Source organism: Lottia gigantea (genome assembly GCF_000327385.1).
Source record: "Lottia gigantea unplaced genomic scaffold LOTGIsca_79, whole genome shotgun sequence".
Classification (NCBI taxonomy): domain Eukaryota; kingdom Metazoa; phylum Mollusca; class Gastropoda; family Lottiidae; genus Lottia; species Lottia gigantea.
In genome coordinates this window covers 312,373-330,009 of record NW_008710630.1, presented here as the reverse complement: position 1 = coordinate 330,009, position 17,637 = coordinate 312,373, and the positions used below count along the sequence as shown (strand labels likewise).

Sequence of the window (17,637 nt, the reverse complement as noted above, 5' to 3'; positions counted from 1 at the left end):
CATAAGCTAAGACAATTTTTGCAATATTGGGTTGACATTTTTCATGATTTAAAGTATAACTTTGTTGGATCATGGATTGCCAGTAAAGAGACCCACAGAAAAACACGAAAAACTTCCTACGACATGGCCACACTGGATTTTAATGCACTCTATTGTATTATAATCTTTTGTCATCTCTTGGTCTTACCCATTGTGAAAAGTATACAAAATTTCCCTCATTGCACACTTCACGCTGTTGGTGATTCGTTATTAACAGAAGGAACACAACCATTGAGCGTAAAACTATATTTCCTTTCATTTCATTTTCTAATTGAGCGCCAGAATATTATAGACATACAATTACAATAAGAAAACTCGAATTAAAAAATGTCCAACAAAAAAAAGGGCAAACTCACTGCACAAGCGAAAATCCAAAAAACTGAAGTAGAAAAATTTCTGTTTCACTTAAATTTGCAGAAAATTTTAATAATATTGTCTCGCTTTCGTCTTCGATCTATAGTATGACCTATTTAGTTTTTAATATCGATCGATAAAAAGGCAGCTGAGTTGACTCTCTGAACTGAGGAACCACAAGACGTTGTTAAGTGATGGGAATTGTACTACAGAATGACTAATGAAAGCATTGACTAACTAGGCCACTAGAGCACACATTCTGTCGGAGCCAAACATAATGATGATAGTGCAGTGGCGTTACTAGGAATCATTAGGTGGAAGAAAGGCGAGGAGACCTTGTTTGAACTTTAAAAAGCATGACAGGTAGTTGCAAATCATCGCCATTACTGGTTAAGCCATGTACTATGGTTAAGCAAATACCTTTGCCTTTATTAAATGGCTTACATGGTGTTTTTTAGCCTCTTTTATTTTTATAAGATATTAAGTATACGTATCGTGATCACATTCCCGGGTTGCGAGATCAAGAGGCGTAAGAGTTTCACACTGAACAATCACTGAAATAAGCTCTATAGAATGTAAAATAATCAAAGTGCGTAATAACCGACGACTGCTCCTATTTGGGACTCAAGGATGGCCTAAATTTGGTATATTTGATAAAACGAACTTTTACAGGCTTAGAGAAAGAGGTTATCTCCCTTTGACCGGGTTTTCAATCAGTGAGGCGAGAAAAGTGTCAAAGTCACCTGACTTAAAAACAAAACAAACCAAAAATAGTTTGACAGGTGAGCAAAGTCTCTTGTTTTCGGGGGATTTTTTATCATTTGAAAAATAATGAATATGTAATTTCATTATTCGTAGGTTTGTCCACGTTTGAGGAACTGAGTTTGTGAGAAAAGCGTCTTTTGAACCGAGATTTAAAAGAAACGATTTGTAAGTCAATATGTCTAAATCGCAATTTGAGAATTATCTGTTTGAGATTACGTAATTTTTTAATGAAGAAAAACTATTTTGTGACACTCAAGTCTCGTTAGAAATTATTTCAAAGATGTACTTTCAGTTATATGTTCTATTTGAACGAAATACGAAACCCTTTAAAGTCATAAAGGGATTATGATTAGCAGATTACGAAGTAGGTTTTCCAAAATCTTGATGTGCAGCCTATCAAACATTGATTTGCACCATTTCAATTTTCAATCAGATGAATTTACAGGAGCCACAAAGATCTGATGGGAAATTAGAATTATGCAAACAGAAACCATGAATAACTCAAGCTCGTGTACTTTGAAAAGCTCTTCACAATTTACTATATATGGTCTTTTACTTTTTAGGCAATAAACTACTGTACTTTAGTCCCAAGAATATGTGAATCCTGTAATATTTAAAAAGAAATAGACAGCTTGTTTGTGTCAGCTGAAATAAATCCCAACAATGTTCTACCTCCCTGATTATCATCTCACTGAATTTATAAACAGTACGAACACTAGTGATCCAAACTGTACTACCGGGGTGCCATGGATTTGGAAGGTGATGGATGATTGTGTGAGAACAGATAACGAAATTGCTTCAACTTATCTAGGGCTGGCATCTATGCTAATCTGGATGACTTGTGGCATTCCGTAAGTTTCAGAATTTTGTAAGGTCACAATATTTGATATTTCATATCTAACTTGTATATTTGGTTAGTAGAGGACAAGTTGATATCCAATTCTACCAGATGCTGATATCGCAGACTTCTTTTGTTCCTTGTATTATCAAAAATAAACTTTTTGTTCCATTGTGTTAAAAGGGTTAGTGTCATGCCAGTTACTACATTATTGATTTGATTGTAGTCAGACTGGAAGTCATATTATTATTCTGCAAGGTGATATGGATATCTCAAATTCAGCACACAAGATAGTTATCCCTTTATCAATATGATACAAATGGAATCGATCCTGATACATAAGCTAACTGAACGATCATATCTTGATATCTATATTATCAGAAAAAAAACTGAAAATTCCAGTTGTTATATGAACGTTCTCTTTACACTGAAAGTAATTTTTATTCTGTTGTATTTTTCAGACAAATGATCCAAAATTGTAAACATTTAGATGGAATGGCAGGGATATCTTTTTTTCTCATGTTTCAGTGGTTTTTAGGAGATTCAACTAATTTAATAGGCTCCATTTTAACCAAACAATTGAAAGTACAGGTATGTCCTACGCTTTTGGGACATTATTTTGACAACTAATCTGAAGATTGGGCAGTGGGTCTACCCACTGTTTGAAGAAATTTTTGTCGATAAATAATTCAAAAGGTTCAGCAGAGCGAAGGAAATTTATTTGGTAGTGTCATCTCCACTGGCTAGTTAAAGCAGATAGTGTTTACTTAATCGTAGATATACCAGACATCATATTTCAACTCTGAAAGGTGATACAGATGGCTGAAATTTCAATGGAGTTTTGAAAAACATCTTGACTTTAAGTATAAAATGAATTATGACATCAGATATTATTTTTGTTTAGATATATGTAGCTGTATGGTACGTGACATCAGATACAATATTGCTATGTCAATACCTGGCTTACAGAATCAAAAACAAAAAACCAGGTGGGTAGCTTAAGTTTTTACCCTTGAACACCTGATTCCACTCTGCCAATAAGTCCCACCATCTGTTTATGTCAGCACTATTGTTTTTTGCTTAGAAGAACTTGTCTAATATTTGTTCCAAAATGGTAAATGACTTTGGGCAATGTATTGATTTAAGTTTCTCATTTTGATTTATTAAGATAAGCCAGCTTATGTGGTTTTCACATTATTCTCTATGAAATCCTAATGGGAAAGTTGTAGGCAATACTTTGGATAGAAGATTTGTTACACTTTGGATATAGGCTTGGTAATTTAGATATTGGCTATTTTCATTTTCAGTTGTAAAAGAGTTCAGTGTCCAAGCAGTACTATGTATAGGTGGGTTGTTTCTATTGGGTGGTGCTAAAACATATCATCAGTTCTCTCCCCTTGGCAGCATGACAGTCCCCCAGTCAATGTACACTCATCATAGTACTGGTAGAAATTTATTAATGGTACCTCAAGTAGGACATATGCACATATTCAAGGTAAGCCTTGTAATCAAATTTTCTTAAACAAAACTTATCTCTCGTAATCTCGTCTCTGCATGCGCAGCCTAGATATCAAGAGTAACGTGAGGTGCGGAAAATCCCCATAAAACAGTGCCTAGTTTTTCTGACTTTGGTCCTGCTGACAACTGTCAAAATATCTATCTGGAGGCTGGAATAGAACCAGATGTTTCAGACTAGATATGCTGTTGACAATAAGATTGTCTAAGGACCAGCTTGAAGACAGGATCATCAAGATACTGCTTAATTATCCTTGTAAATAATGAAACTGTTGAGCCCTTGAACCCGAAACACATTAAAAACAACTTTGCAACTGTTTAATTTCATGAATAATGCCTAGTAATCAAGTAATATCTGATGTGTTATTATTTTAGAATAATGTGGAACTAACTGGGTATATCATTGGTTCTATATCAGCCGTATTTTACGTAGGCTCCAGATTTTCTCAGATATATACTAATGTAAGTGATACTATTATTTCTATTGTGTGTTGAAGGGCTGTTATTTTAACTGTATTTGCCAGTTATGTCCAATTGAAGATATAAAATGACTGACTTCAATTTTGATCTGTGACATTTTCTATGCAAATGTGTTAGATTTTCTGCGTTTTTCTTGCATTCTGAATGGAAATTGGTTCAAGAACTGAATTTACATGTTGGGAACTTCTTCAATCACAGCTCCATTGAATTTTATATGTTTTGAACTATTTTCAGTATAAACTACGCTCTACGTCTGGCCTATCACAGTTGATGTTTTGGTTTGCAGTATTAGGTAATCTCTTCTATGGACTAGCTATAATAGTTCGTGATATTGATAAGGTGTTTATAATTAAACATCTACCATGGATCATTGGCAGTCTGGGTATTATCATCCTTGATATAACTGTATCCTTTTATATATTGGGCTAGTGTGAACCTTCAGGTCACCGGTAAGCCTTATTCTTGAGGGGAAGGGTTGGAGACAGTATATAAAGTACTCTCAATTTACTTCTTATCCATGATCTGATGACATTTTCATTCATCTCATGTTCTGTGTAAACCAATGAAATACTCTGATATTCATTATTCGATATCAACTTGGTCAAAATTCCAAACAAGGTCGCGAATAGAAGATGTACGGTGCAGTATGTGTTGCAGGATGATCAATACATTGATTCATTTCTTCTATTTTCTACTGTAGCAATAATCCTGTGCCGCACAAAGATTACAACATGTTTCAGGTTCTATTTTATTATTTTGAAGATTGATACAATAATAAAGAGATCCTTAACACTGTGTAGATATTATGTCAGGTTTTTCACTATAAAAGACAAAATTATGAACGACTTCGAGAGCCTCCATTGATTACTCCAGAGAGGGTTGAAGATCCGACCTTTATTGAGTAAGGGTCATTGAAGTAGGAATGAAGCATCCAGGACCACCCTAGACCCATCTTCACAATGTTAAGCTATAAAGACCTGTGTCTAATACCTTGACTACAATAGCCACTTGGGGCAGTGTAGCGATTAGATTGGAAATCAGTCAAATGAATACAAACAAAAACTGTTAACATTAACATACAATCCAATCAAATCCCCGGATTTACAAACTTTTGCAAAAGGAGAAAGTGACTATTGCAGTCAAGGTATTAGACACAGTTCATAATAGCTTGACATTGTGAAGATGCCCTAGATCAGCACATTCCACGAACTCATGATTTTCATGATTGGTCAACAGTTTGGAGCTTTAAAAGTAAAAAAAATTGCTCTAAAGTTCCTGTTTGGACCATTTCAGTAATGGTTTACTATCACTTGGCCAAAATTAGTTGGTTTTTATCTTGCCTGATTGATATTGTTGACAGATGTCAACCTGATGGCTTCGGAAAAATTAGCATATATGCAATTGTGATAATTTATAATAGCACAAAATATTCTTTCCCTGTCCCATCTCACAGCTGAAAATATTAGCATTTAAATCCCTAGAGATCTGTTATCTTTAATTTACTCTTTTATTGTTTTAAGGTTATCTTTTTATCTAGAAGTTAAAGAGGTTCTCTAACCTAGAAATCCTTCTTTTATAGAAAGAATGCATGTTTGGAAGAGTTCAATAAAAAGTTGAGGGGTGTCAAATAGATGTCTGGCACACTACATCCAGCGGTAATTGGAATTCTAAATACTAGCTTTCTTTTCCAACATTTTTCAAAGGTACCTCAAATGGGGCCATGTCTGTAGTGTCCAGGATATCAGCTTGTGTAATCAAGGGTTGAGATGTTGAAAAAACTCTTTCCCCTTTGATAAATCAAGATGGCCCATATATACTCCACCTCATTAATTTTCTGTTCTGTTTATTTTGTTATCTTTGTTATTTCTGTATTTTTTCACCAAAATTATTTCTATTCACCTTAAACTTTATGATAATAGATGGTTAATCTATGAAGTAGTGAGATTTTTTCTGTAGTTCTAAATGAAGGCCTACACAATTTGGGTGTCGTTAAATACACTACTGTCCCATTTTTTATATTGATTAGGGATTCAGTGAAGGCGGTGAAAGCTTACTCTCGGAAGCCCTGATAGAGGCATCAGGATTCTTCTTACTGTGACAAGGATGCCAATGGCATCTAACTGCCTAGCAGACAACAGTCTTGCCCCCCTACCAATCCTCTTCAACTATTGTTGTAAATCTTAGGACTAGTAGTCATAGAAACAAATCAAATTACACATAATACTAATTTTATAACATGAAGTTTATATTTATAAACAAAGAACAAGATTGAACAAAATTTGAAATCCCTCAACCTATAAAGAACTTTTGGTTTCCTTTTGTCCCTGCAACTTGACATTAACTGATTAGGTCACTAGTCCATGAATGGAATGTTGCTTGAGTTATGAAAACTATCAGGAAGCTTTGTTAACTTTGTCCGTTTTGTCTTCATCAGGATTCGAAGAAGTGGCACTCGATTCTTTGGATTTGTTTACAGCTTTGTGATATTCAGCAGCTAATTCTGGATTATCCTTTGCCCATTGGTCAGCTGTGTTTTGTTTTAACCAATCAGAACCTTGGATATCCTTTTGAAGTTGTTGCATCAAATCCATCACTGACTCCGGCTCTGTAACAAAAAGGAATTAATGAGTTTAAGTTATTAAATATTAGGGGTTGAAAGCATGGTGTTCAGTTAACTTGTAGACAAACCTGGATAACTCTTCGACAACCTTCAGTCAGACATTCATTGGTCAAACCTTACTTATGGACGCACTGGTTGTAGCTGAACTTGAAGATTTCAAATCCAAATACCCACTGGCCAATCACAGGAGGCGGATGTCCACATTGAATATGCTTTAGTCTCTGACCACTCTGAACTGTGTCAAGAAACGGCAATATATGCAGTTCTGTAAACATTATGCCTATGTTAGGGTCGGAGAGAAAGAGTTAATGGGCAGAAAACCTTTATATAAACGTTTGATAGAACAAATATGGTCAGAATACATAAAACATCATCATTTCACGTACTCTTTTTATCTCCTTCCATTTTAATAACACAGTTTGTGCTGAATTCCAAAAAAGTGCAATTTGTAACAGTTTTAATGTTTTGTTTACATGTGAACCGGAAATACTCTTCAACCGGAAGTAGATTGAGACGCGAGCTTGGCAAACTTCGTGTCGTAGTAAACGAGTTTCACAAAGTAGGCTTCAAGATGCACTCAGTTGCTCTTTATTTGTGCGAAAATGAATCGCTATCATAAAAACTAAACAAATGTTGCATAAAGCGAGGCTGCCCTAAGTTTTCAATCAGTACTTACTCCGTCAATAAAAGTTAAGAAAGATAATTATATGGCTACGATACGCAATAACACTGGAGCCAGTGGAGGTTATTCCGTAGTTGCGAAAAAAGATTACTATCTTGTTTATTTGGCTCTTATTTGCTGTTATAAATAGTTGACATTTTGTTTGCCTTATTTTTACTAAATAAACAAAATAATTATTTCACAGATCCGGTTCCCATAGTCAATGTCGTAATGTCTTAAAGGGGTAGTAACACGTAATGAATTTTGCAGATCTGTGATGCCCGTGGCGATTTTAGCTTTGGACAGCTTCTTCTGAGGCGATGAATTTTAAAAATATCAAAGCGATTCTTTTCATACGAGATGGATTGCCTGTACTAATAGAATATTTAATAAGTTATGTCGGATTGTTTATATTTACCAAACAAACCGAGATTTAAAGGGAACCCAGTAAAAATCTGAAATAGTTTCGAAACTGTTGAAATGAAACGAAATGGAGTTTTACGTCTCACTATTTGAACTTATTGAAGAGAAAATGGGACAGCTATATCCGCAGATCCAAAGCTGAAAAATTTAGATGACTTGAATGTCTTGTTGAGTCACACAGTTGAGGCCCCTCCTGAGACCCTCAGCCAGCTACAGGCCTGCATATCCGTTAGTGAAATCTGTATATTCTGTGGCCTGGGTCCTTTAATGTAACATTTCGAGTTCAGGATCTAATATAAAAGGCCATGTAGAAGTTATTGCCTGATTATTTGGTAATTATATGACGCTTGTCCTAATTGATATTCAGTTCGTGCACTTCTAGACTTGGTGTTAAAACTCTACCCCGAGCTTTCATTTATTGAGAACATACTGACAGTCGTACATCGTTCAACTGTAAGTACTGCTTAAATTTATTTATTTATTTATTTATTTATTCGACTTTCGATTTAAAGCATCTCATATGATCGATTTTTTTTTTCAATCGATACCAGACCACGGGGCCACAAAGCCAGACTTTCAGACTTAGCTGAGATGTTACTGAAATTACAGCAGTTATAACAAGTGCATAACTGATTGTAGAAAGAAATAGAAAATATAGCAATATATCAGTCTAATCTAATCTAATAAACATTATGTTTCTGGCATTATCAATTTAATCTTCAAATTTTACCCTTTCTTGGTGCGGACACAAGAAATGTTTTGAGGCTCTCTGGGACCGGGTCCTAATCGTAAAACGAAAAAAGAATATATCTCCACCCTTACTTCGCGTACAGCGCCAAGAATTGTCATGTAATTAATAACTTGTGATGATGTTATGCAGTAAACCTAACGTTAATTTGAAATAGCTCTAAATAGGATGTAGGTTCCAGTGGCACCCCCACCGCAGAAAAGAGGCTGACCTGGGTTCAAATTATTTGATCATTTTACACCCTGCGCCTCATTACTTTTGACCCAACAACTGTATGAAATCTTCCATATCTTGACATTTCACCCCTAAACATTGTTGACAAGCCTTTGCTATTTCATAAATGAGTATAGAGCCAACCCCTGCTTCTAGGAACACACATACATCTGCTTATTCGTTGCCATGTTTTTTTTTTACAGGTTCCAGTCTTCATAATCACAATGTATCAAGAAGTAACTATATTATTGTCTGCTATCGTTGCTATCACCATGGCATCTGATGATTTCGATGAACATTATTATCCGAAGTAAGTTTATCCATGCAATTTGGTGTACCTTTTGTAAATAGTATTGGGAAATTGTTGCGACGCCAAGTTTTGACTTTTGACCTCAGAGAATCCCAAATATTGGCAGTTGAGTTTCATAGACCTACTGTACGGACTCCATGCATAGCAGAGATATCCATGTGAAATCAATTTAGAAGCCTAGAAAGCTAGAAGAGTTATGATGAACTACATTCCACTCATAATCGAACCCACACACACACCCCCTATCTATCAGTCTTAGCTTTGGTCTTTTCTTTGACTGGCAAATTCACCGAAATCAGCATTCCTGATTAAAATATTATTAAGTATTGTCAGGCCTGTGTTGATAAAAAAAATTGTTTAAAATTTAATTGATTTCTCCATTTTGTCCAGAATTTTGCAATCTGTTTGAAAATGATTTTCTATTATTTTTTTTTCTAGAATAATGCAATCTGCTGGTTTTCCGTCTGCTATGATTTACCTCCCTTTAATGCTGGTTGCTATTTGTGTTTCCTTCATCTTCAAACGACTGTAATGTCTTCCTCGGTGCACGCACGTGTGTTTTTTTTATGTCTTCCAGAATGCGCGTACATGTGCTATATTTATATTTCTTGATACGCATATATGTTATCAAAATAAAATTAGAACTGATTGTGTGTTATTTTGATTTTTTCTTTGCTTATATATTCTGCTATAGGCAACGATTAGCCGAAGTTCTGAAAACGTCATAACCATGATTAAAGTTCCTTCTACTGGGTTTTTGAATTACAGACAAACCGATATGAGTTTGACCCGTCAACTGATCCAGTGGACGCTGCTGACCACCCACAACCCAACTCGCCCCACTCCCCCCACCCTCCCTCCTTATCATGGTGCCACCCTTTAAAAACTGCACTACTTGTACTTTCACTTTATCATTTATAGAGAGTTTGGAGAGATGTCAAATTCTCTTCTTGTTATCTTTAAAACAAGTGAAATCCCTCGATTAAAATCTAATTATATCACAGTTGTACCGATTATCGTCTGCCAGCCTGGTTTTCCCGCCAATATCAAGATAATGCTACAGCTGTTGTTTGTAAAGTTTCATTTCTCAAACCACACGTCCCGTCTTCATTAGCCCACATGGTGCAGAAAAGTAGGACGTAAAACTCCATTCATTTCATTTCATTTCATTTCTCAAACAACACGTTGAATTCGATAAATAATATTAATTTGGCACAATTATACCTTAGAAATATTGCTTTGAAATTATTGCGCTTCCGAACGACCGATATCATGTTTGTGGTCAAATTCTCCATTGTGTATAGAAAGCCGTAAAAAACAAAAAAAAACCCTCAATTTTGGAAGTGAGAGTAGATTTTTTTGTTCATTTTTATTCCCCGAGATGGGTCAGGTGGTGGGCATGGCCCAGAAATTGATTCCAACGACTTTATTCTTTGTTATACAACTCTTGCGACCTTCATCACTGACAGGGTTGACAGATTTAAAGTTACTATCGCGATTTATTCTGGAAATGACCTCTAGAAGCATCCAACTCCCTGAGCTACCAATGTGGAGCTAGTTCTAGTCCTTCAGCGTATGAAGGCTGAATCAACCCTAAATACGCCACTGTATGTAACCGCAAGTGGACAGGCAGGGCAGGCTTCCAACTCTCTGAGCTACCCAGATGGATCTGGATACGTTCACGGAACCTGGCTCTTGTTCTTCAACCATAATCTCTATATAAGATCAATAGATGATGCGAATCCGTCCACGTATCTTGCAGCATGCTGGGCCAACTGTAAAACAAAAAAAGAAAATTATCAGCGAGTACAGGAGGAATGCCCTCGCCCACAGAACTGAGCTCGTTAAAGATTCCTCAACAATCGGAAATCGAAAAAGTCAGCTAATGCCTCTCTGCTGGTCCAGTTTCCTTCATTGCACAGAGTTGTCCATCTTCATTGTCCCAATCAGGTCAAAATGGTTGGATGTAAAACTCTATTCACTTTTTTCTTATTGTTTGTTTGTCTATTAGATCTCTCAATCGATTATAAATAGGCTATAATAGCCACAATGGATATCAAATTACTATGAATTTCCATTTTAACATAATAGCCTTAATATTAGTGAACATTGCTTTAACACTGTACCAGTGTCTTCTGTTGAATAGTAACTAGTTACCTTTCGGCCACAACCTCTGATGTTTTTCGTCCTACAGTTCTACACCCGGCACGATTAATGAAGACGGGTGACGCTGTGTAGTGTGCAATTTTGTAAAATTCTGTAAGAACACTGACTTTAGCCAGCCTACTCAGTTTAAAACTATCGATTGATTTTAAGGACCAAGCCGGTATCCTACAGGGCCTAGGTTAAAATTCCAACTCATGGCAGCCCCACCCTATGGAAAACTACAGTCTTAAGACCTTTCAACGTCAGTATTACGGCTCTTTGACATCGCCCTTACGACCATTCAACGTCAGCCTTACGGCCTCTCAACGTCAGTCTTTCGCTCGAACCACAAGAGCCTAACGGCCCATCGACATCAGTTTTAAGTTCATGGGGTGATAAATTTCAAAAGAGAAGCACTTACTGATAAGGGGTGGCAAATATCATTTCCAAACCAACCGTCCAGGTTGGTATAAACTTGATGAGGTCTCTGAGAATTTAGCTCCTCGCAGATACTGCATTCTCTTGGAATCGTTGTTATCGCGTATTCTTTGGTCCATTTGAAATACTCTTTAAACGCTGTGTCATTTCTTTCTAGATAATTCAAATAATCAGCCACGTTTTTGACACTGGTGAAATCCCTAATATCAATGTAAGAGTGGGGTGGGGCCAGTTTTTTGTAGTTCGCACCACCTAAAACAATAGGCAGGATGCCCTGCTTTAGTATTCCAAAAAACTTTTCAGTGATATATTCCTCACATATCGAGTTTTCGAACGATATATAAAACTTATATCGGCGTTGATCGAAATCCTCTTGGGATATCCACCCCTTACCGCAGGAACCAAATTTGTCTATGCGGATGTATTTTTCCAGCTCTTGTATCAGCTGTTGTCTACGCGCATGGTCAAAACAATTTCCGGCCATCCACACAACGCCCGTTCTTTTAACAACCTCTACATCCTTATTGGTACGTTTAATGACTCTTCCGTATGGCATATGAATTTCACTCGCCTGACGATACGTTCCTGTCCAATTAAATAAACCGTTAAATCTAGAATAGTCAATCATTATGTGGACAGGAGGCTCCTGGTTGATCAAAATCCACAACTGTTCCTTGGTTCTGTATTTTGGTAGAGGGTTATAATACGACTTCATTTTTACGAACCAGAATAGGTCGTATAAGTCTTGCGTATGAAATAGGAGTGCGTCTGCGGTATATACGTCCGATTTATTGGATGTCAAAACGCAATTAGAAAACCGACAACTGGTGAATGGATAAAATCCCCAAAGTTCATTTTTAAACAACGTGGTCCACAATAAAATCTTATATTGTGGTTTTAATTGTCTATATGTACCGGGATATGTGTGTATATACTTACTTGCGTTATGTGTGCGCTCGATATATTTCGTAAAGAAGACAGGCCTATTTAACGGAAGCAACATATATAAGAGGACTCTTGTGATAATTATAAAGAGGCCCAAACTTGCCAACACCTTTTTTTTGGCTATGAAACGCTTGACCAGGCTTGTTGAATATCGAACAAATGCAATAAGGCTACTCATATTGACGCCTATTGTTTAAATTAAAACCAATATCTGCTTCTGCAGTGTGCCCTCACTATGTTATCAACGATAAATATGGTCATAGCATTGGGACATCCAAAACAACAGTCCTGATGATGATTGTGTATCCTAAACACACGTCGATATTCTAAAATATTATAGATTTGCGTTCAATAAGCTCTCTTATTTGTTCAAACTACCAAGTCCTATATTGCATTTTTTATCAAATTCCCAACCCGTCATCCTGGCGAGGATCTTATATTTAAAACACCTATCAAACAAAGTCAGTTGAGCACTTTGAAACCCAAATCAAAAGGACACAATATCACTAGAGTTTGAAGTTCACAAGACGAAGATACACGGAAACGTCATTAGCTATTCGTGCGAATCACAAAACACTGCAATTCCTGATCAATCCAATTCAACTCCAGTCCCACCACGCAGTAAAAGCCAGTTTATCCAAAATTTCAACCGAGCACTAAGAAACTAATTCGTCTTACAAAACGTATGAATTCTCTGTCAAATCCCATTTCGTAGAACATGTATAAGCAAGCAAATCCTTAATTTATACCAAGCACTAAGCAGGCCTAACATTAATATCTATCCGATTATCAAACGAAGCTATGTCAGAGTAAATATGTGTGAAATTCGAAGACCTACAGAGCACAATATTTATCCGAGAAACGGCGGCTTCACTAATTGATCGTATGCCTGACTGTATGAAACGGGCTTAACAAATGTAAAAGTTGAAACTTGTCCACAGCAGACGATAAGACCGTTTTATTTTCGCGTTGTAGGACAACTAACGACAATGTAATACAGTTAGAAGATATTTGTATTACCATGACAATAACGTAAACAGCGTTTTCTATTGAGTGGACTAAAACATTTATTATAACGCTTGATCGGTTCAAAGAGTCTAGTCACAAAAGCCATTGAATATTAATGTAAACCTTTTTCCAATACGAAACTACGTATGGTTCTCACATGGAAATTACTAACAAGAACGCATTTCACAGCCATTTTCAATTAATATCCCGACTTAATAACAGGCTATAATATTTAAACAGAGCCTTTAAATCAAATTTGAAGTCATTTCTAAATCTTTAAATATGAGTTGAATTCTTTTGATGAAATATTCTAACCTTTATCAATATTCGACTTATTAAGTCGAGGTGGTGATTCAAAATGGCCGTGAACTACGTTCATGTGTGTTATTTCCATGTATGAAGCATACTTATTTCGTATCACCTATTTCCTTTTCCTTTTTTTTAATTGATACTTCAATATTAATAAATATTAATGTACACGAAACAATGTATTCACAAGCTGCTACCTGAAAAGAATTCGAGATCGATCGCCTCGTATGATTATAATAGATCAATATTTTCAGATTTTTCATGTAAGCTAATGAAGAAGGCCAACACCATACAGTGTGCAACGAGGGAAAATTTAGATAAAATTGCTAAATGAACCTCCCGCCATAAAAATGAAAAATTTATTCTACTTTCACTTCCAAAATCGCGTAAGATGAAATGAATGGAATAACCCGTCCAAAAATCTTTAACGTTAACAGGGAGGTGCTGACATAGAAAAAGAACCTAGTCCCTCTGACGGTACAATAAACCGAGGTGCTACAGATCGCTTGACAGGAATCTCTAACGTGCACAGCCTGTACCCACACACATGCATTATCAATATATAGACGTTTATCAGTAAAAGTTATTTGTAGTCTGATACTTGTCTATCGATGTAGATATATTGCATATAAATACAGTAAAATAATATCAGCTAATAGGTTTCTGATATCATAGCAATTCTGTTGATATTTGCGAGTACAATTTCTTAATATTAGGCTACTGAAATACATGCCCAAGCCTCAACTTGGCCTTGCGAGGGTTGAAAATATAACTGATTCGAACGCCTAATATTAATCAAGTTTAAGAGATTGTAAAGAGGTTTTATAAACTTATGTCTATTATGAATTTCGATATTCAGTCAGACGTCTATGGTTCCAGCAGTTTATTATTTGAAATACGAGTTTCTATTTGACAATACGATTTTTTATGTCGCTCTCTGAAAATCGACCCCCTTTTTCTGAGCTTCTGAAGTAAACGTTTCTGGTTTGAAAGAGTAGCTTTTTGGTAGATCTCTAAAAGCTTTTTGATCGACACTCTTTTAGTGAGTCTGTTTCTGAATTTACAATACGAGTTTTATGTTGCTTTCTGTAAACGTTTTGATCGACCTCCTTTTTGTGAGCTTCTGAAGTAAACATTTCCGATTTGAATAAGGAGCTTTTTGGTCGCTCTCTAAAAGTTTGGATCGACCCTCTTTTAATATCTGTTTTGAATTACGAGTTTTTGACCGACCCTCGTATGGTGAACACTACCAACGTTAGTCGGGATAAGAATTTTTTTTAATTTGAAATACGAGTCTCTGATTTCAAATACGAGTTTCTAATTGAGAAATATGAGTTTAAATAAAAGAAGAATTCTCGCTCTCTGGAAACTTTTTGACCAACCCTCACAAGTGAACAATACCTTAGTTAATCCCGATAAGCTGCAGACGTATAGTGTTCAGCCCTCCCGCCACGATATAAAGATACAGGAAACTTGAGACGGTTAATTCTCTCGGCCCTCCCTCGTGGTTTTATATATCTACCACATTTCATGTATAGCAATTTCAAATTCATTTAGACAGGATATTTTTTAGTTAGGTTTATTTCTCGAGATTTGCTGTCAGGTAGTCTCCCCTTATCTTATCTTACTTTTATCAGAAAAGGGGAGGTCGTTAGGAAGGGTTGGGGTGCTGGTTGAGACCTTAGAGGGTCAGTTGTTGCCGAAATTTGTCGGATTTTGATGGTGAAATATATTTCGGAATGTCAGAAGTAATAAGTATAAATGCAAAGCAGGATTGAATGCCTCTTGCTTCCTGACTCCATAAACTTTTAAGTGCCCGAAGTTAACTGCTCTGCCTGCGACCTTACACTAGATACGCTATAATCACAATCCAGATGGGAATATACACCTGGGTCTCAACACCACTGCACGAACCCCTTATTGGCATCCTCCCCACCCCGACCTCGATCCCCTTGTTGCCTTAGCCCCCGAAATATATACGCTACAACCACTGCTTACATGCGGGGTAGATACTCGCCGTTACTCGTCAGTTTACCATGCGGTATATATCAGTGGTATACAAGTTTGGACTAGAACATGAGCTCGACTCGCTAAGAATAAATCTAATTACCTACTATCAAAGGAGTAGAATTTCCGCGAAAATTTGCCAGCTGATGTCGGTAAATGTACCTTAATTTATAGTTGATTAAATCGTGAATCTAATTAAGATTTTGGAAGTTTAAAGATTAATTTTGTTTTGGAACGAAGGTGAAAATTTCAGACGTGTGTTTCAGTGATGGAAATTTTTAAGGGTGTTTTTTTTTCTGAGATTACTCTTTCTGGATATTTTTTATTTTTGTGCATCTGTGAAAGTGGCTGATTTTAAGTCGATTTTATAGGAATTGTAAAGACGTTTTTCTTCAATTTTTACGTGCTTACTTTAATAACGATTTTGTCATAAATGTTTGCAACATATGAGTTATGCGCAGTAAAGCGTTCCTGGGACGGTTACAGTTTACATTACACTACTTTATCGAGTCCGTTCTGAAAACCGTTCCGAGGTCAAGAATTGAAACGGCTTTGAGAACACTTGCCTGTTTACATTACACAAAATTTATCCGGTCTGAGAACGTATAAATTTTGTAATGTAAAAAGGAGTAGAAATAGAAATCTTTCAGTTTTAAATTTGATAGTGTTTTACCACATTACATATTATTTTGCTGTATATGCATTCTACGGCATCTACATTATCGTTTAAAGTCATAAAAATGTCGTAAATGAGTTTTACCGCCAGTTTTTTGGTTTGTCTGGGACAAAAGTTTTTTCATAGATTTGAAACAATATAAAGGTCCCCTAACACCATAACGATTACCAGTCTCAAACATACGCAACTTGTGATCGCTTTGGTGTGAAGGGCCCCTTAAAGTTAAAATAATATTGTTCCATTTTTCACAATATATCCAGTGTTCAGCAGTGAAGGAAATTCCATTTGACTACAGAATTTATTAAAAGTAAACTAAACCAAGGCTTCGAGTGCACCCACCTACTCAGTCGCGTTTAACGGTTATTCACTCGACTAAGAAAGTTAAAAGTGAACGAAAAACTGGAGGTTTAAGCGGGGATTTCCTATAGTGAATTAAGTTGAGAAAAATAGAGTTTTACGTCTTAGCTTCCTGGATATAAGCGAGAACTAACTCATTGGAACTGAGAGTTCTTGCAATGAAACGGAGTTTTACGTCCTACTTTTCTGAATATAAGGATTAAAACTTTGGAAGAGAAGGATTTAAGGAGCTTTTCGTCTACGTATTTCATTAAAAGCAAACCGAAGGAGTTCAAAGTTAAAACGAAAAAAGATTCAAAGAAGACTTAAAGAAAATTGTATATTTGTATATTTCTTACTATAAAAGTTGTTAGTAAATTTGAGTAACACGAAAATTAAACCTGAGCTAGCGAAAATTGAAGATTTGCTATCAAAACGTCAGTTACGTTTAAATAACAAGAGCTTGGAAGAGCCTTTCTGAACGTAATTGCCAACTGTTTGATACAGTAGAACTTGTGCAAACTTTTTCACAAAAGAAAATGGAAAAATTATGATAGAAATTGAAATCTTTAGGTGAAAAAAAAAACAGATAAAAATGATCGTGATACAGATATTGTTGTCGTTGACGATACCTACAGTTATCACAAAGAATATCGCGATAAAGACAGATCGTGATAAGGAATATCGTGATAACAAGGATAGTGATAGCGAGGATAGTGATCGTTGGTTGTCCGATGGGGTAAGATATTGCTTAGTTTTTTGGTTTGTTTCGGGTTTTTTTTTTTTTGGGGGGGGGGGGGGGGGGAA

General features: G+C 36.0%; 2 protein-coding genes across 2 annotated transcripts; one reads left to right on the top strand and one right to left on the bottom strand.

Annotated features, from left to right (window-relative positions):
• Positions 1 to 1,129: 1,129 nt before the first annotated feature.
• On the top strand, positions 1,130 to 5,926 carry LOTGIDRAFT_222169 (hypothetical protein). Its single transcript, XM_009066689.1, has 8 exons — positions 1,130 to 1,175; positions 1,722 to 2,009; positions 2,458 to 2,587; positions 2,901 to 2,985; positions 3,304 to 3,491; positions 3,887 to 3,973; positions 4,226 to 4,396; positions 4,792 to 5,926. The coding sequence occupies exons 2-8, from the start codon at positions 1,822 to 1,824 to the stop codon at positions 4,894 to 4,896; spliced, it is 954 nt and encodes a 317-aa protein (XP_009064937.1). The 5' UTR covers positions 1,130 to 1,175; positions 1,722 to 1,821; the 3' UTR covers positions 4,897 to 5,926.
• Positions 5,927 to 11,538: 5,612 nt separating this feature from the next.
• Positions 11,539 to 12,384, bottom strand: LOTGIDRAFT_95410 (hypothetical protein; the record flags this gene model as incomplete). Its single annotated transcript, XM_009066688.1, has 1 exon — positions 11,539 to 12,384. A coding segment is annotated over one exon (846 nt), but the record flags the coding sequence as incomplete, so codon positions are not given.
• Between the last annotated feature and the right edge of the window lie 5,253 nt (positions 12,385 to 17,637).

Coding starts and splice junctions, on each gene's coding strand:
- LOTGIDRAFT_222169 (XM_009066689.1), top strand. CDS start 1,822: ATGTTCTACCTCCCTGATTATCATCTCACTGAATTTATAAACAGTACG. Junction 2,010..2,457: donor TGGATGACTTGTGGCATTCC/GTAAGTTTCAGA, acceptor TGTATTTTTCAG/ACAAATGATCCAAAATTGTA. Junction 2,986..3,303: donor AATCAAAAACAAAAAACCAG/GTGGGTAGCTTA, acceptor TTTCATTTTCAG/TTGTAAAAGAGTTCAGTGTC.